General features: G+C 46.1%; 1 protein-coding gene across 1 annotated transcript in view; it reads right to left on the reverse strand.

The window, feature by feature from the left end:
- Nucleotides 1-27,157, reverse strand: part of NOL12 (nucleolar protein 12) — a 64,131-nt gene that overhangs the window by 3,989 nt on the left and 32,985 nt on the right. The window contains exons 2-5 of the mRNA XM_086962973.1: nucleotides 20,876-20,981; nucleotides 20,566-20,614; nucleotides 15,568-15,710; nucleotides 14,875-14,972 (exon numbers count right to left, since the gene is read on the reverse strand). Of these exons, the coding sequence (XP_086819099.1) occupies nucleotides 14,875-14,972; nucleotides 15,568-15,710; nucleotides 20,566-20,614; nucleotides 20,876-20,981 (396 nt within the window). The remainder of the gene's footprint in view (nucleotides 1-14,874; nucleotides 14,973-15,567; nucleotides 15,711-20,565; nucleotides 20,615-20,875; nucleotides 20,982-27,157) is intronic.

A 27,157-nucleotide genomic window follows, 5' to 3' on the forward strand; every position in this document is an offset into this window, starting at 1 on the left:
GAAAACAGATCACAGCCTGCAAGAGACACTCTGAGACAGACATAGGTGTCTCCCTCTCCCCCCAAACCCCTCCCCACAGAGAGGCCATTAAAAACAGATCACAGCCTGCAAGAGACACTCTGAAACAGTCAGATCTATCTCTCTCTCTTTCTGTCTCTTCTCTCCCTCCAATCAGCGCGGGAGATTGTGGTTAGACAAAGGAATATTTCTGTTTTTACCTAAAACTTCTAACGCAAAGTTCTTCTATTCGTCTTCCACTCTCTCTGCACCCCAACACTACTGCACCCCGCTTTACATGAGATGGGGAGACTCCGATAACCCCGCACATATTGAACGCAACCGAGCTCGGGCCCGGCCCGAAGGACGCCCGGGCCTGCGTTCCCGTTTATCTAGGAGTTAACTCGAAACACATGTGCGCTCACATTTCTGAGCAAGGGAACATTTTCGAAATAACAAAATGTCAAAGCTCAGGCTCGCCCCTCGCAGGGACCAGGACACTGAGCCACGCCTGACTAAAAGCAGACTTCAGGCTGGCGAGAAAGACCTGATCAGAGCCCCATGTGGTGGCGAGGCCGGGCCACATCTGCAACAGTCACTTCATTCTGACAACGGCACTTGTGGTACAAACATAACATTCATTTGTATGTGAATCTTGACAGAAGGGAAGGTTTGCATTATCCTGGACACGCATGCTCACACAGGCACGTCCACACACAAATGCGTTCACATACACAGGCAAACACACATACGCACAGGCAAACACACACACGCCCAGGCACCCGCACCCACACACACAGATGCACACATACACATGCGCGCACACACACAACCGGACACGCGCACACACACAGATGCACAGACCCGGCCAGGCACGCACACACACAGACAGATGCACACACAAACACAGGTGTTCACATACACATCGAGGCACGCACACACACAGATGCGCACATACGCTCAGGTACGCTCACACACGCAGATGCGCACACAGATGCGCACACAGATGCACACACAAGCCCAGGAACGCACACACACACACCGCAGATGCGCACACACCCAGGCAGGCGCACACACACAGATGCACACACACAGATTCGCACACACACTCACAGATGCACACACCCCCACACAGATGCGCACACATACACAGGCGCACACACTCACAGATGTGCACATACGTCCAGGTACGCACACACATGCAGATGCGCACACACGCCCAGTCATGCACACACAGATGCGCACACATACTCAGGTACACACATACACAGGCACACACACACAGATGCACACATAGGCACTTGTACACACATACACAGATGCGCGCACACAGAGATGCATTCACATGCACAGGGAACCACACACACGCATGCACACATACACAGATGCGCACACATGCCCAGGCACGCACACACACATATATGCACACACAGACACATATGCACACACAGACACATACGTTCCCGTCTGCGAGGCTGGGAGAAAGAGTTAATTCCAAACTCCCCGAGTGTTCACATTTAAGACAAGAGCAGAATGTTCTACAACAAAACTGCCCAATCAGAGGCTCCGGCAGGAAGTAGTGTCAGAGCTCCAAGGGCTGAAAACAGCATTTCACACCAGCAGCAAAAAACACTTAACAAGAACTACACCTTGAAAGAGAGGTCCATCGGGGTTTGTTGTAGTCTGACAACCGCAAAAGGGACAAAAAAAAATAACATTCCTTTTCAGTTACTATGGCAGCAGCCCCTACTATTTCAGATTCCTTCCTAACCCCACTCACGCTCTTGCGCGTGACACTACAGAGCAGCCTGAATGAGAAGAACAGTGTACTTCAGCGGAAATGTCTGAATTAGACGCGCATCTGGGGCTCCAGCAGAGCTTTACATGGAATGAAACAACTGGGGCTGATGCAATTCGGGGCATGGCTTAAAAATATGCGCGCATAGTGCCGCCCCCGCTGGTATTTTGCTGCTTCTGTCATTGTCTCCAGATATAGAATACAATAAGGAACATTACACCTACAACAAGCCAGGACTATTGGCTTTGTCAGTGATTGTAAGATAAATAAGAAACAAGTGTGGCTTCGTTGTACAGAACATTGAAAATGCTTCCGTTTCGTAATGATGAGACTGGAAGAACCACGGCGAGTCTCTTTGACGTCACATTATATACAGTGAAGGGCGACACTACTGCAGAGTTAAATGCTCTTAAGTTAAAGCTGCTCCCTGGAGGGGGGGCGTGCAAGGTCGGCCGGACTCCGGATCTCACCAGGGCGGGGGAGGGGTGCACGGACTGTCGGACTCCGCATCATACCAGGGCGGGGGACGGATGCAAGGACTGACGGACTCCGCATCATACCAGGGCGGGGGAGGGGTGCAAGGACTGCCGGACTCCGCATCATACCAGGGCGGGGGAGGGGTGCAAGGACTGCCGGTCTCCGCATCTCACCAGGGAGGGGGGAGAGGTGCAAGGACTGCCGGTCTCCGCATCTCACCAGGGCGGGGGCAACACACAGATACCTCAGTGCTGGGATCGATTTAAGGGTTTTAAAAATGTTTGTGATACATCGGGAAATGTTCGCCTTTCAATTGAATATGATGAAGATGAATTAAAGTTTAAAAAGTTGTGAAGAGGTCTTCACTGGTACTGCGGATAGTGCGTCGAGCAGCAGAAGTTAAGATCAGGGATCCTGAGGGTAGACCCCTGTCCCAGGCCTCGCGGACACTCACCGGTGCAGATAATTTGTCTCCAAGACTGAGTGCTGGCGACGGCCGGAAGCAACGAGCAGCCGTTCTCTGGTCATCTCAAAGGGAACCGCATCCACCCGAATTCAGTTTCTTCTCGGGGCTCCCACGGATCCTATGAGCGGGAGGGGCCCAGGGTGGCTGTTTGTTGGATCGGCCGATGGTTTCTCACCAGGGCTTCGTTATCGGCTCAGGATGCAGCGGGTCACGGATCGGCGATCCCATGATGAGTGTGTGGTTCCGCTGCTCGGTTGCCTCGCCTGCTCCTTGCCAGGCTGCTTCTTGTTACCCCCGGTTTTGAACTGTGATCAACTGTGGGGGCGGCCCTTCTGCTGGAGTTACTGCATTGAAAGATCACTACGCAGAGCAGGACGACGGGGGGCAGAGCAGGACGACGGGGGGCAGAGCAGGACGACGGAGCTGCGGGCGGAGGGAAGGGGGGGGGGGCAGAGCAGGACGACGGAGCTGCGGGCAGAGTGAGGGGGGGGCAGAGCAGGACGAAGGAGCTGCGGGCGGAGGGAGGGGGGGAGCGGGACCGGGACGAAGAAGGGCTGCGGGCGGAGGGATGGGGGAGGGGGACGGAGCTGCGTGCGGAGGGAAGGACAGAGCTGGGCGGAGGGAAGGGGGGACGAGCAGAGCAGCTCAGAGCAGCTCTGGAAACCACCACCGTCTTTCTCCGAGGCAAAGCAGAAATGCCTCGGAGAAAGCATGGTCATTTTCGCATTTGGGGGCGTGTTTTGCTGTTCTGAGTGACGGACAACGTCACTGTCTAAAGAACGCAAAAAATCACGCCCCCAAATCCGAAAAGGACGGGGCTACATTGGAGTGACTGATCTCTCCTCCAATGGCTGGCCTCCGTTTAGGAAGCCAGCCAATTGAGAAGAGGTCAAGTACAGAGGCGGGTTCAAGCTCCGTACTCAAAATCATTAATTCTCTGACCGGAAGCTGGCAAGCCAGCTTTTCCGGTCCGAGACCTAAAAAGGGACTGCCAGTCATTCATACAACTCACTAGCAAAAAGATCATCAATACACCCCTAAACTTTGACAAACTATATGGGGCCATAAGGACAAAAGAAGGTTCAATGTTGATAAATAGAGAATGAGAGATAAAATAGGAGTTGTATAGTTGGCCGGTCCCTTGACATTCCAAGGTCTGTCCAGGCATCAACAGCGGAGACCTCATTGGCCTATTCTTTCGTCGTGTGAAAGGGCTGGAATGGTTTTAATTGCCTTTACTGAATGTAAATGGTAACAATATGAAAGTACCCACTTGAGTAATGTAAAATATGCATTGTATACAAAACATGCAGTACCTACGAATAAGTACTGAAGAGGCATTAACTCGTTTTAAATAAATGTCACTATTTCCAGGACAGTGGCGTAATGTTAAATGATGTGGAACAACACTGAATGTACAAACCTGTTATCAGTGTGCATTCCTTGCATACAATGGCAGAGAGGACCGATAATGTACATGGTGCGACGAGAGATGAGCAGTGACCGAACCTTGCAGTGACAGGAGAGGGGCATTGACAGGGCAAGGTAGGCATTGAGAGGAGGCAGCGATGAAGTAGAAATGATGTGGATTGAGTGATAGAGGGGATGTATAACATCCTCTGAGAGGATTGAGAATCAAAAGAGCACGACAGCAGAAATGAATAGTGATAGAAAGCCTGCAATGACAGGAAAAGGTGGACAATGAAAGAAAAGGGGACACTGACTGTAGAGGTGCCCAGTGACAGAAGAGGTTGGACTTGGAGGGTTTGGGTAGTGACTGGAGAGGCTGGGTATGACAGGATAAGTTTGCAGTGACAGGAGAGGTGGACATGGATAGGAAATGTGACACTCATGAGATTTGACGAGGGAGGGGCATAGACAATTGAGAGGGGCAGAAACGGTGGAAGGTGGCCAGTTACAGGGAAGTGGTCAGTGACCAGTGGTGGCTGCTACCGAACAGGGGTGGTGTAGTGGGTGAAAAAAAAAAACATATCACTTACCAGGGTACTGCCGCCACATCTCCTCCGTCCTCTTCTCTTCAGACTCCCGGTAGCAGGAAGCACACAGGCCAATCATGACGCTGCTGTCACCAGCAAGAAAGCAGCGTCCTGATTGGTCTAGAGCAGTGGTTCGGCGTTCAAACATGGAGTGGGAGCCTGTGCATATTCCCCACCCAGCTGTGCAATACAGATGAAGAATATGTTAAGTATTCATGACTGTTTGGCTGGTGCAAGACGGCCGGCCAAACAGTCATGTGCACATAGAGAGTGCCCACCACTCCTCCCCCTGCTCTGGGCAGCCCAGCCCACACCCAAGCCAGTACGGAAAAATAAATGATAATGTTGCGTTATTTTTTTTCCTTTTTGAACTACTGAGAGCAGTGGGGCAACGCTACTTTGCCTTAGCAGAGGAGCCGCCGCAGTCAGTAATAGAAGAAGGAACCAGATTAGCGAGAGGGTCAAAGAAGGGCATAAGGGGCAGTTTTCAGAGAGGTTGAATGCGGACGATACTGGATATGAGGATACTGGCTGGAAAGGTGATAGAAAGGGGAGAAGTGGAGAGCGACAGGAGATGGAGGTAGTAATGGCAGAGGACAAGGACAGGGAGGCAGACTGAGGATGGAAAAGAACAGTAATAGGAGATCTAGGCGGTGATTTAGGCAGTGACAAGAGAATCGTGCCACAAGTGCACATGACAAGAGAGTGAGGAAGAAAGGACACAATTACATGGAAAGAGTTTAGAAAAATGGACAGATCTGTAGTCCAGTCTGCACTGGGCCAGCAATTAAATAATAAGCTTCAGCCACATTATAACAGGCGATTGGAGTTGGTTAAAGGCAAGGTGCAAGTTGGTAATACAAAGCTTGAAAGGCACTGCAATAGGCAGAACAGCTCACATTCTCATCCAACATAGCTCAGATTAGCTATATATTCAGCTTTGGCAAACCTAAGTAACTGCTTTGTCACATCATTTAGGAAGAAATATCAAGCACCATGTGAGAAGGTGCTTCTTTTGCTGGTACGTATGTCTGTTGAGTAGGGCATTTCTCTGTTCTAGTTGTGACAGACCTTCAGCTTGCTGGTTCCTTGAATGCCTCCGTCCCCTGGTCCAGTACACTTGGTAGCCTGGGAGGAATGGACTACTGGTTTGAGTGGGTAGCAGGGTCTCTGAGAGGAAGCAGGCGTTTGGTTTTTCTTCCTCCAGTTTCACTCTATAAGCTGTTGCCGCGTTCCTATCTGGCGGCGAAGGCCTCGAAGGATAAGTCTCCACGGCCTCTTCTGGGCTTTCGGCGTAGAGGTCCTGCCAATCCAGGTCCTGCGCCACTGAGGATGCCAAACCCAAACTTGTGTGCTGGTCTTCCTCGTCAAAGTATAGGCCCTCTTCCTCTTGGTGTTCTTGGGGCTCGGGAGATTTCGGCGGCTGTCCGGCATCGAACTCCTCTTCATCCTCGACGATCGTCGTCTTCGACGGGATGGTGAACCTTTTCATCCGCTTGTCGAATTCTCTTTTCCTTAGCAGGATGTTATCCATTTCAGCCACAAGCCTTTTCTTTTTCATCTCGGCTGCCTGTTCGGCGTCGAGCGATTCGGCCGATCTCTTCGACGTAGACGTCTAAGTAGCCTTCGGGTCCTATTCTTTCGGCGTCGAACGCGCCTTTCCGGGGGACGTGCTTCGACGACCTAAGGCTTTTCTTGTGTTTTCGCCATCTGGGAGTCCTTTTTGAAGGATCCGCTCGGCTGTTTGTCCTTGGATGCAGCTGCGGCCGTCAACATTTTCGGCGCCAGTGCTCCTTTCGTGGACTTGGACTCTTTTTCGAGAGTCTGACTCAGGCTTTCGAGAGTGTCGGGGATTTAGAGTTAGACGTCTCTCCTACCTCTTTTGATGTTTCCTTATCGGTCTCTATGACCGTGTAGTCATCTGCTTCTTCGGCGATGCATGTTGTAGTTGTCTCTCCTCTGTCTCTCTCTAACCCGGATAGTCTTCGGGGTGAAGACTGAGCAGGAGTTGCAATCCTTGCTCTTGTGGTCGACGGGCAGGCAGAGGTTTCAAACCGGGTGCTGGTCCTTCTGCGCGTACTTGTAGTGGCATCTGAGTTTTGTCCATTCCTGCTCTCAGGGGGCCCCCTATGTGCGCATTCTCCGTTGGACGTCGAAGTCTTCGATGTTCTCCTCCTTCTTAGTCGTCCCGGTTCAGTGGTCTTGTTTCTGGACGCATTCTCCAATCTTTTTCGGTAGATTTCAGTCTTTTCCTTCTTTTCTCTAAAAACTCTGGAACCTCTCGGTGACGATCCAGACCCAACGGCGGAAAAAAGAATCTGAAGATGGCGCGCAAAAGTGGGAGCTTCCGCAGGAAGCGTGCCGACGTCACAGGAAGGACACCAAAAGGTGGGACGTCGACGCTCACCTGGGCTACGAAAAAAAAAAAGAGAGAAAAGACTACGATTCCGGACCCAACCACTAGACCGCGGAATAATGCACAACAAAGTGAATCCAGAAAGATTCATGCTGAAAAACTGGTATCCTAGGTAGCTAGGGCCAGAGAGCTGAAGAGGGTCCCTTGGACACACCTCACTGGGACCATGCCACTGCCCTTGCAGTCTGCATGCCCCAGTGATGGAAGAAAATAAATGTTTCAGGACCCCTAGGTAGAGAGCCCCTGCTCCCTGGGACCAGAAGCAATGCACATCCTGGGAAGAGGGATCATGCCTCCTCCCTCAGGATGATCCTGTGCTCAAAGAAGGGAAGCTTCAAAGGTCTTCCGCTAGCAGCAGATGGCAGCCCCTGGTTTACACTGTAACTTTGGCGGGAAAGTTAAACAGGCATTGGCATAGCCATTAGGTCTCGTCTTTGGGACCTTGTAAGTGTTTAGTTATGCAGCACAATATCCTTGGTGCAATAACATCAGCTGTTCATTGGCTAAACATTTATAAGGTCCTAAAGGCGAGACCTATAGGCTATGCCAATGCTGGTTTTCCACTGTTGCATCTGGCATCCTTCCTATGCCACTGCCACCAGAGCTCAGACCCAGTGCTGGAATTAGAAGCACTTTAATCTGGGAGCCCATAAATTGGTGGTCAAGATGGGCAACAAAAAGGGGGTGGAGTCACTAGGAAGGGAGTCATAAAAAGACATTTACCAGCACGAGGTATCAGCAGACTACAGATTTATTCGGAAGCACGGCCAGTGTAACCAGTTAGCATTGAAACGTGCCAGTAGGGGGTAATAACCGACAGCTACGCTGTCCTATAAAGGTACTTTGTTCAGCAAGTTTATGCTACTGAAATGCCAACAGGAAGTGAACAGGGTCAGTCACAGGATAGGCATGTCTGACTAGGCTAATCCTGATTCGCCCACTTGGGCTGCAATGTAAATTTAAATACTACTTTTTGGATTATTTAAGTAGGCACTTGCAGACACCATGAAATAAAAAGCGTTTCCGAGTTATAGAGGCAGGCGAGCAGTCCAGAGGGGATCTCTATCAGTTTCTCCATCAGACACTGGAAGATTTTATAACTGGTAGAAGTAGGAAATTTAGCATGCACGCGACGTCTGTGCGCCAGAAGTTTTTATAACTAGTCATTATATTTTACTGTAATGGATAGCTTCTTTCATAGAATTACAGTGGCCATAAAACTACACAGCCATGCCAGGCTCTCTGTGAGAGAAAATACATTGCACCGCAGCTATTAAAAGACTGCAAGTGAGGGTGGAAGAGGAACGTACAAATGTATATTTAAAGTCTGTGCGACCATGGGGACTTAAGAAGCCTATTCCTTCCTTAAAACAAAATGGTTCAAGGCGGATGGGGGGATAAAAAAAAAATTTTGATTGCACAGTGTAATCTCTGAACAATTGTCAATTATTTTATTTTCCATAAATACCCTATAATTCATCTACTTGCTGTGGGCAGCGTCTGAATGAACATAATTAATAATTAAGGGATGATTTGAAGACCATTAAACAGTCAGACTGAACTCTGGATGTGCGGAGCGAATATGCGACAACCTCGTTTCGGAGGCACTTAGCGGCCTAACACCCTCAGTAATAGCAGTCTTCCTTCCTGAATCCTCGCTGTTCATTTACTCTCAGATTGAGATCAAAACCAGTAAAAGAAGGACAAAATGCATCTTAGTGAAAAATAAAAAGCACAATCACAAAACCCATTCAAAGAAATAACAAGCCCAGGAGTTGTGTGCACGCGCGCTAAAAGAAAAAAAAAAAAAAAAATGACGCAAGAGGCGCACGTGCGACGGGAAAACTGAAAGCAGGCTAGCGAGTGGCGTGCGATGTGCCCGCACCACGATAAGAGAGGACATCCAGATGAAGCCTCTGCTCGTCACCCGGTCGGACTTTTGAAAGCTCACTTACTAAATGTCTTGCCAGAGCATCGCATGCTCAGGCGAGACCTAAAAAGATAGGTGTGCCCACCTCTGCCAACCCCACCCCTAAGGTGGGGGGAGGCGAGGTGAAGCACACTCTTCAGTCCCCCCCATCTTGAGGATGGGGGGGGGGGGGGGGGGGGGGGGGGGGGCCTCCTATCAGGGCTAGATCTATGCCCCATCCCAAAGGAGGGTGGCATAATAGAGGGTGTAGTCATCCGAGGTGAGGTTCCCATTGGCCCTACCTGCTACTCCCCTAAAACGCCTCCTAAATTTTGTATTTAGGTGGCTCCCCCAGACCTGGACCCCCGATCTGCAACAACCTAAGAAGAAAGAAGACACCCTGCAGCAAAAGCCAGAAGATGGCAACTGTCTTGGCCCCAGCCCCACATGTCTATCTCCAGCTTCGCCGACCCTGCAACCTGTCTTGCAACAACGACCTCCAAAACCCCTGGGGGGACTGGTGCCTTCAATAAAGACTCCAATCTCCCGAGGACAGTGGACATGCACAGAAGAAACTGACTCCAAAGAGTCCGGATCCACTTCCCCAGCCCACTCTGCACCAGACGCCCACAGCCGAGTCTGAGTGACTCACCTGTACAGTTAAGTCTCCCCGGCAATCTCGACCTTGTGTTCAGCATTGGCTGACCTCTCCTGCCCTCCACGACGGCACCTGCAGTGTGAATCCAAAGGCTCCCCCTGACAGCTACTGCCTCCGGTAAGACGACTCAGACATCGAAAGGCACCCCTGCACCTGGGCCCGGACGAGCTGAAGCGACTGTGTCCCAAGGATCCCTGATATCTACACTTACCTCCACTGTCGTTGGTCTTCCTTTTGCAACCTCCGGTGCTACGTCTGCAACCTTTTTACCGTCAAGAACATACCCATTGTAAAGCATTGGATGCTCAACATCGAATTTGTACCCTGTACCTGGCCGCCGCTGGTGGTGGTGTATGGTTGGTGCTGCTTTGTCCCCCCTCCCCCATCCTGTGCTTAACCTAACCCCCAAAGCCTGGTCCCAAAGCCTGGCCCCTGCACAGATTTACCTACCTGCAATCAGTGTGGCTCCAGGCACCCCCCTGTCTCCACTGGAAAGCATTGGGTCGAACTCAGATTTTGACCTCTGCACCTGGCCGCCCCTGTGCCGTTGGTGGTGCAGCGTTGTTACTTACATTACCCCTGGCCCTTGCCTACTTTTGGCTCCGAAGACTGAAATTGTAAGTTAGATACTCACCTGTTTAACCAAGATATTGTTTTCCCCATAGGATAACATTGGACTGTGTGAAAAAGTTGATGATTTTTGAAAGTGAAAAGTATTTTTAATTAAAATAGTACTTACCTCATTATGAAGACCTGGGTCTTAAAATAAAGTACAACCGAAGTAATAATTTTATAAAATTAGTCTGGATCTCCTTCTTGAGTCGTGTGTCCTTTATTGATCATGTGTGTGCAATAAATGTCTTACATCCCGCTGTGTTAGGCCTAAGGTTGCACGCCCACACTACCACTAATAGAGCAGTTTGGGTTTTACATTAAGCCCTGTACACATTTGGGGAACCTCTGGACACGGTATCAATACATAGTGGCAATATCATACCCTACCATCCTATCATTTATTACACATCAGGATAAGTGGAGGCTACTGATGTAATAGTTACACAAGAAGTTAGTGATTAACTCAGGCCATGCTTGATCAGCCACCACTACTAGACGTTCATATCCCAATGATCTCCAAACTATCCAGCAACACTGGATATTACCTTTTACATCCATCTACAAATACCACAACAAGCAAGTCCCACCATGCAGCATTGTACATGGACTACAACATGCTAAACCACATCAGAGCACAACCAAACGTACGGTGAAGCAAGAACAGCAGATTGTGCAATGTACAAATGCCAATAACAGAATTTTAGATAAGATGAGCACTAGCTGTTTGGTTAGGAGATGGAATGAATACCCAATCTTGGTGAGGTGAATTTCAAGGAAGTGAGTTCTACTCCCAAGTACTGAACCAGCTGTTGCACATCTACTTTTGAATTGTGTCAGGAATCCACGAAAGAGAGGGGAACTGCTTGGCCTTCGGACCCCACTGAGAGAGTTAACTGAGTACTGTTGCCTTCTATGCAGGCCGGTCTGGAGCCCTTTAAGGAAAATCCATTGAAGGAGTCCACGGAGGCGTGGTCTGTGACGTTTCCTACAGCCTCCCTATCAGAGGAGACGCCGGACGAAACAAGAAGAGAGAGCACCCAGAGGTATGAGAGGGATGATTCCGGAGCGAGAGACGACGCAGCCAAAGCGTGGAGGCTGCGGAGACCGGAGGAATCAAAGAGACGAAGAAAAAAAGCGCTGCCCGAGAGGAAGACGTCAAGCCAGGAGGCCAACAAGACCGTAGTAATCTATTGAGAAAAGGGTTTTTTTGTATGGGGGAAATACTGGGCGCAAAGCCCTTATTAGATCGCAGAAGTGTTCTATGAAGATGGTAAAAGTGGAGGTGCAGACAGGTAAGGGGGAAAGCCATATAACCCCTCTATAAGTGTGTGGTGAGCACCACACGCTAGACAAAAACCAACCCATGCCTGTTGCAAGACTCCAAGGGAAAAGTACAGTAGTTTAGTGTCTTGATGGACACTTTAAAGTACAGGTCGCCGCTGTCAGAGAAAACACTGATGTACATAAAGTTTAAATCTTCTTTTTAATAAATCTTGTTAGCCAGCCGTTGCATTGGAATGTGCGGATTCTGCGACTCCTCAGGGCTGAAAATTGGAGGTAGCGGACAACAGGTCGCTTGGCCGGTGATAATTCCAACCCGGCCCCGCTCGAGACCAGGTAATCGGATAAGGGTCCAGATCGCCGTCTGTGCGATTCTTAGAATAATATTGTTGGTCGATGATTCGTGTTCACCCGGAAACTCATCGTTGGACTACACGTCTCCTTGGCATCTCCCCAGACCAGGGCATCCACACCACCGGGAACCTACACACTCCTGTTACTACTCGATTTGGACACCTCAAACATAGATACAAGATTTCTCGCTACTTGGAGAAAACACACGCCATTTTTTGTACGGTAACAGAATTACCTTGAACACGAATCATCGACCAACAATATTATTCTAAGAATCGGACAGACGGCGATCTGGACCCTTATCCAATTACCAGCCCTGAGGAGTCTCGGAATCAGCACATTCCAATGCGACGAAACACGTGTCGGCTGGCTAACAACACAAAACTACTGTACTTTTCCCTTGGAGTCGTGCAACAGGCATTGGTTGGTTTTTGGCCAACAAGACCGTGTTCCGCCCCGCCACCCTCCAGGAGGAGGGTGGCTTAGCAAGGTACAGGCTCCAGGACACGGGTAGGGCGGTGATAGAGAGGGAGGTCAAAACAGGGTCCACATGGTGTTGGCGCCTTGGTGATTTAATCCCTCACTCCCACTACCCTGCATCAGGAAATGTTAACGCTTCCTTTCAACTGACCCTCGTATTATTTCTTTCTGTTTAGAGTTTAATCATTCATCGATACCGAGACCTCGAAAGCAAGGTGGAACCAGGACATTCTTCTTCCCCCCTTCCCCTGGGAGACAGCTGGTGGAGAAAAGGGAATTACTCCAACCAGGAGAACCCCAGTATATTTGGACTGTTAAATAATGAACAAATAAAGAAACTGTATAGCACCATATTCCTAGTCACTGGTGTTTAGCATACCTATAGACACCCGCTCCCTTACAAATAATAAAACTGAACACGTTAAAATCCCCGAGCAGCTGAGGATTGTGAAATAATTAAGAAGAGTAGGGGCTGATGAAGGTGTTGTTGATAGCTGCATACAGTGGGAATAATGTCCAGTTCTGGCTGCATATGCAAACAAATAAATAAAGATCCATCTGTAAAATAACCCCAGGCAGCAAGCCATAAAGAATTTACTCATTCTGAACCTTCCTAATTTTCTTTTGAGCTCACCACCACGCTTCTCTGCCCATCAAAAAAGGAAAAAAAAGTATTTAGATTTCAAATATACTAAATGATTTTGCTTATGCAGAGCCAGACTGACAAAATCAAAGGCGTTGTGATCACAAAGTCCAAGTAACAAAATACAAAAGGTAGTTTGTGAGACAAAAATGCCTTTCGGACATTCAAGGTACCTCGGAGAGCCACAGTGATTAGGAAGATGTGAAGGGTGTGAAAGTGTCTCCCCCCTCCCCATCCCCCCCCCCCCCCCCATCATCCTTCTGAATAGCAATAGAATACATTAATGGTTTGCAACAGCAACTCTGAGCCATTGATCAGATACCTGTGAAAGCAGGCCCTATGATTTAGCAGAGTAACAGTGGTGGGCATCGGGGAAATGAGATCAGGCAGAGGTTCAGAGGACCACTGCAAGCTCCCATTGATGTCCGCACATAGGATGCCATTTCTCTTTTTAGATGCAGGCTCTGCACCTTTAAAGGACCACTTTTCAAATGTGAATGCAGGGAGGTCTGATGTTCCTTGCAAATCTCAATGCCTGCATTTACAGCCATTTGGCAGCATTCTGTGAATAATACCAATGGCTGTTTTGCTATGTCAGAGTTATGCATGTATCAAAGCAAAAACATGAAGGTTGAGTTGCAAAGCAGACAGCTTTTTGGCCCAGCCTTTAATACAGCATGCCCATCCTTTCTATTTTGCTGATTCTCAGCCCCAGTCATGTCCACGACATACATGATTAGTGCACTGCAGACCCCGATGAGAAAAGTTATTTCTTTGAATTGGGACGATCCTCTCTTAATCTGGAGAGACCGATGTACTGTATGTCATGATTAGAACAAGACGAGCTCCCTGTTCAGACCAAAGGCTAGGCCTGGGTGGCAAATTCAGTTCCGCTGGCGGAATTCGGGTAATTTCGCGTTCCGCAGAGAACGCGAAATTGCCCAAAATTCTGCGTTCTGTGACTTCGCGATTTTTTTTTACTTGTTCGTGATCTCAAAATGCGTGTTTGCGAGATATTTCCCTCCGAGCACGCAAACAGTGATTGCGAACAGGAAAAAAGCATCGCGAACAAGCAATTCCGCGTGTTCACTGAATTTCTGCTTGTTTGTGGAGATTTTTTACCGTTTTGCTGAGATTTGTGTAACGCGATTCCGCAAATTCCGCCCACCTCAACCAAAGGCCTGCCTCAAGACACCTGCTGATATTATTCAAAACCCAGACAGGCTGAACTAGTCTCCTTGTCAAGAGCCGGTCTTCCTCTAATAAAGACACAAACTTAAGTCCAGTCTCTGAACTGCAACATTCATGTTCGAATGACACAGAATCAAGGCTTAATCAAGACTTGACATGCTAAGCTCTAGTCTCGGAATAGGAGTTGGTTTTGCTCCAACCCGGACAGACTTAAGTGAGGTCTCTGAAAGGAGGCCACTCTCGACAAAAGTTATATCTCTAAACAGGAGCTGGTCTTTCGCTAACCCTGTAACACTGAAAATCCAATCTGTGAAAAAGAAAAAGCCTGCAGTCCTCTCTGAATGTGTGATACCGTAGAGGTTTAACTAGCGTCAAGCTTCACTCATTACTTCCTGCACTTCTCCATTTATGTTGCTGCTTCCTGAGAAAGCTCTAGTCACGTGATTCTAACTCCACTCCGGCCCTGGTTTGAGCTAAACCCCTTGAAGTACTACTTCTCCCCCTGAACTAAAGTCACCACCATCTTGAGTAATAGATTCAGGAAGCCCTTGAGCCATAGCGTGCCACCCTCATCCCTTCAATTAACACTCACTTTTTGGACAGGAGTGGGTCTCCAGCCTTTTTGGGAAGTGCTTTTTCCACAGATCTTTCATCCTTTTTGAGGTCAACCTCTTCCTCCTCGTCTTCTGCCTGTAACCGGAAACAGAAGGTTGTGAACGCAGTACAGCAAAGGCTGCATATTACAAGGTCACAATCAATCAGACTGGAGTGAGCAGTTAGAAGACAAGGGCAAATGGAGGACAGTGTAGGAGATGCAACAAATGGTGTAAACAACACTGCCAAAACAAAGGGAGGAGAGAGCAGACAACATATGCAGAGGTAAAGGAAAGGAAGGACAGACCAGAGAAGCCACAGCAAGTTGAAGATAGAGGAGACACTAAAGCAAGGAGAATATGAAGTATAAACACATGGAATTTCTGAGATGTAAACGTGATCTCTATGGATTGAACTCCTTTTGTTTAATTAAGACAATTAACATGTGGAGGAGGGAATGAGGTTCTTTCCAACGCTGAAAACCCTTCTTGCTCTCTTCATGTGTCACCCCACTTTCACTGATAGCATTTCCAGAATTACAACTCTGTGAAGGCAGGAAATGGAAGGCCCTCTGAAGACCATCACAACACTGAAGAAACGTGGCAAAAAAATATGATCTGTGCTCATGCCTTCCACCACTTAGCGATCCTTGGCAAATGGCTATCCTTCCATTCACAGTGCAGAAACGTACCCCCCAGCTATCCAGACCCAGCAGGCCCACTCCAGAAAGATCCAGATCGCTGACCGTGGTCACAGTCACAGTGTGGTTGGGATGGTCGAACTGCACAGACTCCTTCTTTGACGTCACCAAGTGCTCCAGCTCGTCTGCCTCTTCTGTGGGGGTTACAAAGGCAGATAATCCATTAGAAAAAACAGATCAGAGTAAATCCTTAGTTCCCCCACAACCATAAACCCCAAGCGTTTTCTGACTTTGAGCAGCCCTGCCTAGTTGTCTGTATTTGGTAATAAAATTGAGACGGGCAGTATAAGTGGTCACAGTCCGGTGTAGAATAGTCGGGTGGATTTGTAAAAGGGTTCAATTCATGGTATTTATAGAGCACACAGCTACCTCCGAGGTGGTGTCCCGGTGCTAGCAGAAAGCTCAAAGGGTAAGGGAGGAACTAACGATTACCAAACCACAAAAGAAGTTTCAAACAGAGAGGTTTTAAGAATAAGTTTGAAGACAGATTCCGAGGGGCTACAAAGGAGACTGAATGGCAGAGTGTTCCACAATTTGAAGGCAAGATACGAGACAGAGTGCCTGCCCAATCAGGCTTCATATATGCTGGCAAAATACAGTAACTTAAAGTTATTGGACCTCAGAGTCCTGAACTGAGAATAGGGCTTAAGTCTTCTCCTAAGATAGAGCTTTATGCGAGAAGGCTCTGAATACCAGAGAAAATGCCTTGAACTGGATTCTCTATATGACAGGAAGTAAGGGGAAATTACGCAGGTGAGGAGAAAACTGGTGATCGTGAGGGAATCTGGGTTGCTTCCCAGAGCACTTTGCAGCCCTAGGATGAGGAGACTCGTGTTCTTCTGTGTCATGGATTAACTCTCTGGTTCGAGGGAATTGTGTTGTCTCCGGTTAAAAATAGCATGTAGACCTTGCTGTGTTCCATTTCAGCTGTGATCTGAAGACAGTGGGGTGATGTTTAGCCTGTCTCACCCTGGGGAAAAAAAGTTCTTTCCTGCGGAAATGCAGTGATTAGGATTGGGTGTAGACTCTAGAGCACTCCCCAATTGCCCACTTGGCTAGACGGGATTTGAAAAGGAGAGGTGCAATGAATAAATACATAAGGAAGCCTATCCAGAGCTTTCTCTCCTGTGTGTTGCAAACAATAATTGATGATAGCCAATGTAAACACTTTGACCCTGATCAAAACTAAATTAAACAGAAGGAAAGAGTTGTCAAGACAAAAAAGAAACACAGGATTATTTGCCTCAAGTCCGTTATGGGAAAGGGCATTAACCATGCTTGCCGTAACGATGCATATGCCTTAACCACGCATGTGCGTGGTTAAGGCCGTCAGCGGTCTAGTTGCAAAGACAGGAAGGAAGTCCGGAGAGAGGAAGGATCAGGCTTGGGAGGAGATCACGGCTTGGTAAGCTTATGGAGGGAGTGTGGGGGTGGGCAGGGGCTGACGTTTTCAGCAGGGGGATAGTTTTAGGGCTCAGGGAAGGGGTAGTTTTTAGGGCTGCAGCTTTTTAGAGATCAGGGCAAGGTGCTGGGGTCGGGAAATTTTTAGAACTCAGGGCGGGGGTGGGGTAGTTTTTGAGGCTGAGGATTATTTTAGGGCTCAGGGCGGGGGCAGTGGTCATGTCGATTTTGAGGCTCGGGCTGTTTTGGGTGGCAGGGGTCGGGGTAGTTATTGAGACTGGGGCGGTTTTAGGACTCAGGGTGGGGGTAGGATATTTTTTTGGGCTGGGGTTGCGTTTTAGGGTAGGGGGGTCAGGATAGTTTTTAGGGCTGTGGACAGTATTTCGGGCTCAGGGCAGAGGGATTGGGGTAGTGTTTAGGGCTGGGGCGGGAGGGATTACAGTGCTCAGGGACGGTTTTAAGGACTCAGGGCGGGGGCTCTGGTGTGAACTGTACTACGCATATAACTTTACCAATCATGCCTTTACAACGAAATGCGTGGTTAGGGCATGCATGGTTAGGGCATGCATAGTAAATGAATGTGTGATTAAGAAGCATTCATAACTGTGACAGCGTTGTTGAAGCACGCGTAGTTTAGCCATACGTGCTTCTGTTAGACAACTGTCCTTTATCAGTACAGCGTCCACATCGGAAGTGGCCACCTGCAACACACACACTTGCATAACCTGTTGCACATCAAGATTGAGAAGTATTACCATAGCAAGAAGATACTAACTGTTTTCATAGATCGCGATTAGGAACGCTACAACGCTGGCTTTTTTTAGAGCTACAATTCCAAAACAAACCTCCAATTAATGCTAGGTTACTTTCTCTCCTACAGGGTTTCACAGGTTAACCACGGACAGCTAATTAGGGAAATAATACCAAACCAACCAAGACCTCGCAAGAGGTATGGACTAATGTGCCAAGGAGGAAGAGGCCACTTACCAGGCAAGATGCTATGCGAAGAAATAAAAGATCTGGGGGGCATGGGAGGAGTATTTTCCCATGATTTAAAGAGAATACCTTTTATCTTACGTGCTGGAAGTATGTTTACCGAAATGAGTTATCTTACGCTGATGAATGATCTATGCGCGTTACTGTTTTTTTTTCTTTACACAGTTGCAAAGACGACACCGTTGAATATGTGGAAAACAACAAACAGATTTATTTTACAAAAAAATTACAAAGACCTAAAAATGGCTATATATATATATATATATATATATATATATATATATATATATATATATATATATATATATATATATATATATATGTATATATACACACATACACATATACACACACATGCTCTTTCTTTCTCCCATCCGGGTAGAAAGAATCACTCACAGGGGGGTCTTTGTCTTATATATCCTCGTGAGACGGTGTTCCTTAACGAGCACTCGGGCGTCGGAGGTACAAACCACAGTCCACATTTAAGTCCAATTAAGTTGAATTTATTTCCTCCATAAATTCACGTGACGCGTTTCGCACTCCACGGAGAGCTTGATCACGAGGGGTTGTCAGCAGGAGCGTTTGTGTGGATATTATATATTAGTGCTGTTTTGGATGGCAAGCTTGTCGGAGCGTTGATGGATGTGTGTATATATATATATATATATATATACACACACATATACACACATACATATACATACACATATACACACACACACCAAGGCCGCTTGGACGGCCGAAACGCGTCCTGACATTCGCGTTTGAAAAATAAACAACAAGAGTTTGGTCTGCGCCTGTGATTCCGCGTTTTAAGCGGGAAAGGATTACGAGTTGGTGCTCAGATAGATAGATTATATATATATATATATATATCTTCCCAGGACCCTTGACTCCCCTTTTAGTCCATGTATTTCAATTAAAAAAATTGAAATCGCTGGGGTATCAGCACCTAGTGATAGGCGTGAAATAAATGTTAAAACAGCGCTGTTCTCACGCTACTTCAGGGTATGCCAATGAAGCTGCACATCTTTGCCTCTTCCACAGGAAAGGTTCCTCACACTATGCAATGATAGACTACGGGTCCTTCGGCAGTGCTGCATAACAAGTTTACATCTATGTCCTCCATACAGTGACAAAGTCGAAAGTACTTCACTCTGCACATTAGCACACTGCAGGCCCTTTCCATTTATAGTGATAAAGCAAGGAACCGTAGAGTGGGACCAGACTTTACCTTTCCATGTGCAGTCACACAGGACCCTCATTTTTTGCATCTGTACTGGTTAGGAATGTGTGAATGCCATGGCCAGGTCACTGTACAGTGGTACACACCACAGGCTTCGAGAAATCTACTCGCCTGCTCGCTATGGTGTGTCAGATTTTATCAGGGCAAGCTATATTTAGGGCTACTCGACAGTTATAGCGAGCTGACAAAGACTCGGTGTTCTGTTCACTCAGAAAGTGAAACCGCAGTAAAGATGCCTTTAAACCTTGTTTTTAGCTGGTCACATTTGCTCTGTGTTCAGACACAGAGGTCAGAAGTCAGTTTGCCTCTTCTTAAAATTACTTTTCTTTCTTCCAAGACTTTGCAAAGTGAAATGTCTGACATGCTGTACAAAGAGTGTGAAATACTTTACTTGGTTTAGGGCAAATGATAAATATGTTTGCTGAAACAATTTTCACAGATTATTGTTTAAACATTATATAATTTCTTTAGTAAAACTGCATGTTAGGGGGAATGTTTTTGGGCCATTTCAATGGGAAATTTACTGTTCGTAAACAACAGTGTGCTACCACATAATGCTTTAGTAATATATTTATTACAAGGGGTGTTTTAAACATGGACTAAAACTCCTGCCCCTGCCCGGATGGCAATGCTATTAATAAACTAAGAGGTGTAAGTACCCGGTTTGTGGGCTAGATTCTTATTATACATGGAGCAAACATTTAGTTTATTTAATCAAACAAAAGTTTTTTTGTACAGAAATGCTGAACTCACATATTTGAATGTGCTCTCAAATGTGATAATGAAGCAAAAGGCAGCTCTGTAAAATAAAATACTTGCCTAGGATCGCACAATACTGGTAAAGAACATTACAGTTCGATTGAGTAGATGATTCAAGTCTAGACCTACAGGTCTAGTAACATTTATGATGGTTTTAGGCCTGCACCAGGACACATCCCTTGCATAATAGAACAGACATGGTCACTCCTTTCTGGAGTGGTCCAGACTATTTATTCCCAGTGACAGTGCAGTGATTAAGGTTGTGCTCTATCCTCTTTGCTTTTTAATGGTTCCAGCAAGGACCCTCTGCTTGTGTAGTACATTTCAGATGCCTCCCTCTTTATAGTGGTAGGAGTCAGGACCCTTCCGCTATTCAAGATTAGTCCACATACCCATCATTCATAGGGCTGGGTTCCTCCATGGTACATTCCAAGGCACATGAAAGCAAGCAAGACAAAATTGGGGTGCTCACATTTTGTTGCAGAAAACATCCCGATAGTGGCATGAATCTACCGCCATATCCAAAATGCTCAGGGCACAAAGTAAATATTAGTGAAGTTGAGCAGTACTGATTGAGCAGTACTTACCAAGTGCCTCTTCGCGTTCCTTCAGCATCCGCACATACTCTTTGTGTCTCTAAGAAATCAAACAGAAAAGCATTAATTTTATCCCTTGAGCAAGTCACAGGTTCATGTGATAGGAGGTGATGGATGGTGCCTGGAGTCAGGTTTTAGTGTTATTATACCAAGAGATAGCGGTAAGGCGTGGGAGTGCTGAAAAAGTAACAACCCCCAAAGAACGAGAGACCGGTACTGCTATTAAATGACACTGGTTGACCAGGAAAGAATATTAAGTATATTTGGAAGTGAACCCCTGGAGCCCCCTGGCCGCATTTACCTCTTCCCTCATCTTCTTTTGTTCCGTTTTTATTTTTTTCTTGATTTCTTCCACTGCAGCTTTTCTTCTCTCCACCTTGCGTTTGTGGAAGCCAGTGAGGTACTCTCTGTAAAATAATGCACAGTAGACCCAATAAATGACTAGAAAAATATTGGAAACAAGGCACAGAAACTGGGAGCATTACATGGAATAAAATGGACTCCACCTTGCTCCACGAGTGAAAATATTGTGGGGGGGGGGAAAGGATTTAAAAAAACAAATGCAATATGATCAATATCATTTTTCTAATTAGTGCCTGCCTTCCAGCACTAGAACCAGAACAAGACCAAATGTATATATGTTCCACTTCTAAACTGTGAGCAAAAATAATTACTCAAAGCTTAACCACCTCTTCAGTAACACTATGTCATTGATGGGTTTAGGCACTCAATAAGTCATCACACACACTCTGTTATTCATATTTGCATCCATTCATTCATCCATCCATCCATCCATCCACTCACAGAGTCATTCTTGCATTCACCCTCTGACACAACAGCAACAAAGCCCACACAAACTCATCATACGCACGATATTAAAACAATGCAAGTAGAAAAAAGAAACAGACAGCTGTCTAAATACGGCAGGCATAAACTTGCAATAAGTAATTAAAAGAGCAGTGGGTGCCCATATTAGAGGTTTTGTAAAAGTCTATTGTTACTTTTTAAGCTCCAGCATGGCTTTCACATTTAGAACCTCAGTGCTGGCCATCCTGGAGGAGTAAAATAACGAAGTATTGACTACAGAATTCCGCAATGGTCTCCTGGGTTAGAGGAAATTGCCACATAGTATCAGGAGCACAGCAGATGAAATAAGTGGCAAACAAGCAACTAGTTAGCACTGACTCAACAGCTGTAGTGTCCTTATAAGGAATATTAAAATATAAAAGAGAATCAAAGAAACGAAAGGAGAACTTTAAATGGTGAAAACTGAAAACAAAAAGACAAACCAACAAGCCATGACACTGAAGAACACTCATTTTCAGGTGAATATACACACGATCAGAAAATACTGTCATTCACAGGACAAAAGAGTCAATGATTGATGTGGATTCAACCAATATCCTGTGCAGTATGCTGTAATGGATGGAACAAGCATTTACAATGCAATAGGTCTCGCAATGACATTTTGAGCTACTGACATTGCAAATGGCAATGCCTTTAAAAAAATTAAAAAGGCATTATTATTTACAATACCAAAAGCAACACCTATTGCACTGCATAGCGTGGTGTCCGTGAAGACGGACAGCGCTTATTTAAGTTGGTGGTCTTAACTCCGTACAGTACGATATGCCCCTAAAAAGCAATAATCTATATTAACCTGCAAGGGCCTTTGCTGGGGATGGTTTCAGGGTTATGTTTGCGACTGAAAAACGACGTGAGGAAAGGAACAAAGATTCATTGAGATTTGGGAGAACACCACAGGATTTCTTGTGAAAATGTTCGTGTGAGGGTGGCCCTCGCTTGAGACCCCTCCTGCCCAACCACGTAGCACCTAGAAGTTCGGGAGGAGCTTTCCATGGTTCTCCGGGTCGGGAGGGCAGCCGCTCGCTTCCTGTGAATTTGGGTCCCAGCTGCAGAATGGGCACTGCGCTGCCAGCCGGCACAGGTAAGGATGGGCTTCTAAGCGCTCCCTTCTCGAAGAAGTGCAGACACTGGTGAGGCCTTCTGAGTGAGTGTGTGATTGTGGAGGCTTCCGTAGCGTCCCTAAGAAACACGCTTTTAAGCGCTTTCTGCTTGAAGAAGTGCTGGTACTTGGTAAGAGGTGGAAACTATATATACACTAATCTATACACTGATCAGTGGAAGCCATTTATCCTGAAAGTAGGTCCTGTGAGTTATATGAAGGAAAAATGTATGGCGCATTGTTCCTTGAAGGCCTTTCAAGGAATTTTAGGTCAGATGAAAGGGGCAAATGTCTGCAGTTACCTAGGTAGGTACTCGGGGAAGATAGTGAGAAGAATATGGTACCACTACTCACAGTACAGATAGACTGTTTGAGCTGTGCTGTGGTATTGTTTATTACCCATTATGTTTTTATTGTTTCGACCTGGGAGGCTCATAGCCTGGGTCAGCCACGATGGCAGCTGCTACTACAATCCGTGACCAATCGCATAATTCACAGTTATTTTACTGGTTAAGAGTTTTTAATTCAAGCTCCTGGGTGAGCAGGCGCCTCTTTGCACGTGCGAGCAAATTACAAAGCGCCTTGTTGAAACTTCGGGGAACCTGAGGCAGGATGGTAAAGGAAAAAAACTGTTCCGATTGCTTTTTCTGAAGCAGTGAAGGAGGTGCTCTATGTTATTTGAGTACTGTCAAAGCGCTACACGTGCTGCTGGCGAAGCTGCTTTAAGGCACTCTTGGTATACGAGTCAGAGAAGATGGGAAAAAGAGAAAGGTCAGAGGAGGAACAGAGAAGGGTGGAAAGGGACTCGTATATAGTGGGAGGGGCAATCCTGCTAAAATATGGAGCCTGCCTTGAAATGGAAGAATTCGGACCTTTCACCTCGGTTTACGCAGGATCCTATTCCTTACTACTCTGTGGAATAGTTTGAGGGTCTTCTCTCAGTTAGTGCGCACCCCACAATAGAGAGCTGGAGAAACTACATCAGAGTTAGAAGGAAAGCTTAAAGCTTTGTGTGCGTTGAGCCAGCCTGCAGCCCTTCCTCCTTTTCAGACGGCGCATCTGGACGGGATCCTTTGCTTCAGGGCTTGTTTACATAACACGCATACTTTAGATAAGAAATTGCTTCACAACAGCCGTGAAGCAGACGACCCAGTCCGGATAGGCCGGACGAAAAAGCGGCAACAAAAAACCTCATTTCCAATGGCACCCCACTGTTTACCATAAACAGTGACGCCAGCCAATGAAAATGAGGGGTGGGGCTTCAAGTCCCTTTCTGAAAACCCCTCATCCACAATATCTCTCGCAGAGCGAGCATCGTAAGCGCTGCAACACTAGGCGAGACCTAAAAACATATTATTGGGCTTTGTTTGTTCAAACCTTGACCTAGCATGACTGATATCAGTGAATAAATAAGTTTATTGGTACTTAATAAAAAACATTCAATCTGCAAAATTCAATATACTTGTAATGAAATATTCTAGCATCGCTAATATTTGATTAAAACCAGGGCTTAATTTGAGTGGTGGTTTTCCGTGCTCAGCACCGGCACTTGATTGTCAGCACCGGCTCTAGTAACAGTCCACCACATGGTGGCGCTGTCTTTTTAATTTTGAGATGAGTACAACAAGTGTGTTTAATAAGTCAAAATACATAAGAACAGGTTGAATTGCATCACTCGTAGGAGTGCAATGGTCAGTAGTTTTGTTGCGGTCATTGGCAGAGCTGGCAGTGGCAATGGGTGGTGCAGGCTGCCGTGGCCTCTTGAGAATGGCCCTGGCACTTACTCCCCCTCCCCCCACAAAAATTAAGCACGGATTAAAACTTGAGTACAACGGTTTTCAAAGTTTCTTTTGCTCATAACAGACTGGACGGTTTCAAACTTACTAAAATCACGTCCTGTCCAGAGTTTTACAGACAATGGTCATGTGCTGTGCACACCTTAATATAAGGCCTTCTAAACTGCTAAAACAGGCCCCTATTGCTGCTTTACAAATTCATATGGTTATGGGCGAAAGTCAGGGGCATTAAACTACTTGAGTTTGCCTATGAAAGCTGGACAGCAGCACATAACGAACTAGCGTTTCATATTTGTATTTAGAACATTCTCTGTTTGTGGCCCGTCTTTCATACTCCCATGACTGGGGAATGTCTTCCATATCAAAGAGCATAAAAACAAAAGCGATGGTATTCAGGTTATAATTCCCAAGAGATGGCGAGTTTGTAATATGGTTGAAACTTATTGCTGCTCCAACCTTCCCGTAACCCAGTTGCTGTCGGTCTGGTGTTCAAAGGTAGTGAGGTCGTTTTTCCATATTTTGTATTTAATGTAGTTCCTCAAAGTTTCTTAACTAGCAAAAATTATGTTCGGTGGTTCAATATCGAGAAGCAAGGGGGCTTTCTGCCAGCTCCATAGCAAGGCACTGACTTGGAGACAAATATGGAAACATGAGGGAGGCAGACTTTTGTTGTTTCTGTGAGAAGGCAACAAATTTTAAAGAACATGAATAATGCAGAGACTACCATATCTGTAGGAAATACATTTAGTATCAGTGACTTCATTACGTCTTACTATTGCAAGTTGGCATTCCTGGGACTCTTGCGAAAATTTAAATTAATCTAAGTAAAACAAGCATTGAAAATGCAATAGGTCTCGCCTTTGATTAAGTTAAAGCCATTTGCTTTGCTAATGGTATTGTATAGGTAAGCAAATGGCTTTAACTTAATAAAAGGCGAGACCCATTACATTTTTAACGCTGGTTTCTAAATACTTTGAAGTCGGTTACTGAACATCAAAGACTTGGCTCACTAAAATCTGCAACACAAACGGCCGTGACACTTCCGGTTGCTCGAATCGATGGCACTAAATTAACAGGTTAGCACTCTCATTCACAGTTTGTGCTAAACCCATGAAAAATATTCTTAAATTATGTAGGTCTTCTGTAATATATCTCCATGTAAACAATAGGGAAAGGGGTGTGCTTAAAATGTGTAATATATGTAGCATTCCCACAGTAGGGTTGTAGTTATCAATAGCGAAGCAGATCCGGGGCCCAGAAGAGTTAGGGGGCCACTGAACTCCTGTCATGACTGTATTTTACTACCCAACGAAAAGACAAGAGCCTCGTTTGCTCGCCAGCACAGTGGCCCATGGCTTTTTCGCTGCGCCACAGGGTTAAAGAACACGGAGGCAATGGGTTTGCCTGGGGCCTTACACAAGTAGATAAGCTGCTATCCGACCAGTTTGCCTGATATTTTTTAATAGATGAAACTTTTGTATCAATATCCGTTTATCTAATACAACTTAGTACTTTTGTGAACAGACCAACCCTCAACAAATTAACTAAAGCGTATTCATATTCATTCTTCCTTTCTGTGTGCCAGCAGAAAGGGGTCCGAGGCTACCTCAAGTTGGTATTCACGGTTTTATAAAACATTATATAAAATAGATACAATTAATCTATATTCATAGTTTTCTGACATATGATGCATAGTGGGAAATGTCTGGTTCTTAATAATGTAATGCTGTGATGAAACTGGAAGCCATGAATTATTTCTCAAATTAAAATCCATGTGGCTTGATGCACAGCACGAAAGGTGTGTTGGCTTGAGATGTGAAGAAATCAGAGACCTGTCACTATAGTGTAAGGGAGAACTTTGAGTTGTGCAAGCTTTGTGTTACACTTTCGTATGTATGCTGCGTTATATTAGCCAGGAGTTGCTGAGATTAGCTTACATACCTCCACTATGGTTGAAAGTTACTAGTTACTTATGGCATGCGAATGTCTGCAAAGAATGTTTTGTCGCCACCCAGAGGCCAAAAGCCAGAATAACTGCTTCACGACAATTTTAAATGTTCGATGCATTGAAAACAAGAAATGCTGTGCCTTCTCCCCCCAAAAAAGTGCCTAGTGTCACGCCGCCAATGAAGCCTCCAGTCTGCGTGTGCACATCTTCTGTCCCACCGCATGCACATCGGAATCGTATTGATTTCAAAAAGCCTTCAGCATGGCGAGAGCAGCGCATGCGCTGCTCACACCAGGCTGAGACCTAAAAAAGAGTAAATGACTATCGGACAGACCAATGGCAGAACAGAGCTGACACAAAGGCCCTATAAGTACCTATATGGATATATATTTACATATAAAATGTATGCACTATTCAATGAATGTCTTTATTATAGGATCCTGGCAGACAACTAAGATTCTAGAAATTAGTATTACAGTCCAAATCTTTGCCCCCTAGGGTTTGTCACAGGTGGCAACAGACATGAAACTCCTACCCTACAATGTTAATCTGTAACATTTTATGTAACAAAATACCTATATTTAGGCTTTAATGCAGAGAAATAACAATCCACCCGTAAATACCTATTGACTGAAACATATGCTTTTCACGATCAATAAATCAGCCTATTGTGTTTATCATAACTTTTCATAATAAACGGATCAGACCTATGTCATCAAAAAAAATTCTTAGTGAATTAATCAGGCTTTTGGCAGTCATTCTTGTGATATTGCCTTGTCGCCATTGACCGAAGGAGGGTTCCTAGAATATAATGTATTGCGACTTATATAGCGCACGTATCACCCGAAAACATCAAGGCGCTTGCCTTGGGAA

This window comes from Lissotriton vulgaris, chromosome 1_1 (genome assembly GCF_964263255.1).
Source record: "Lissotriton vulgaris chromosome 1_1, aLisVul1.2, whole genome shotgun sequence".
NCBI lineage: Eukaryota > Metazoa > Chordata > Amphibia > Caudata > Salamandridae > Lissotriton > Lissotriton vulgaris.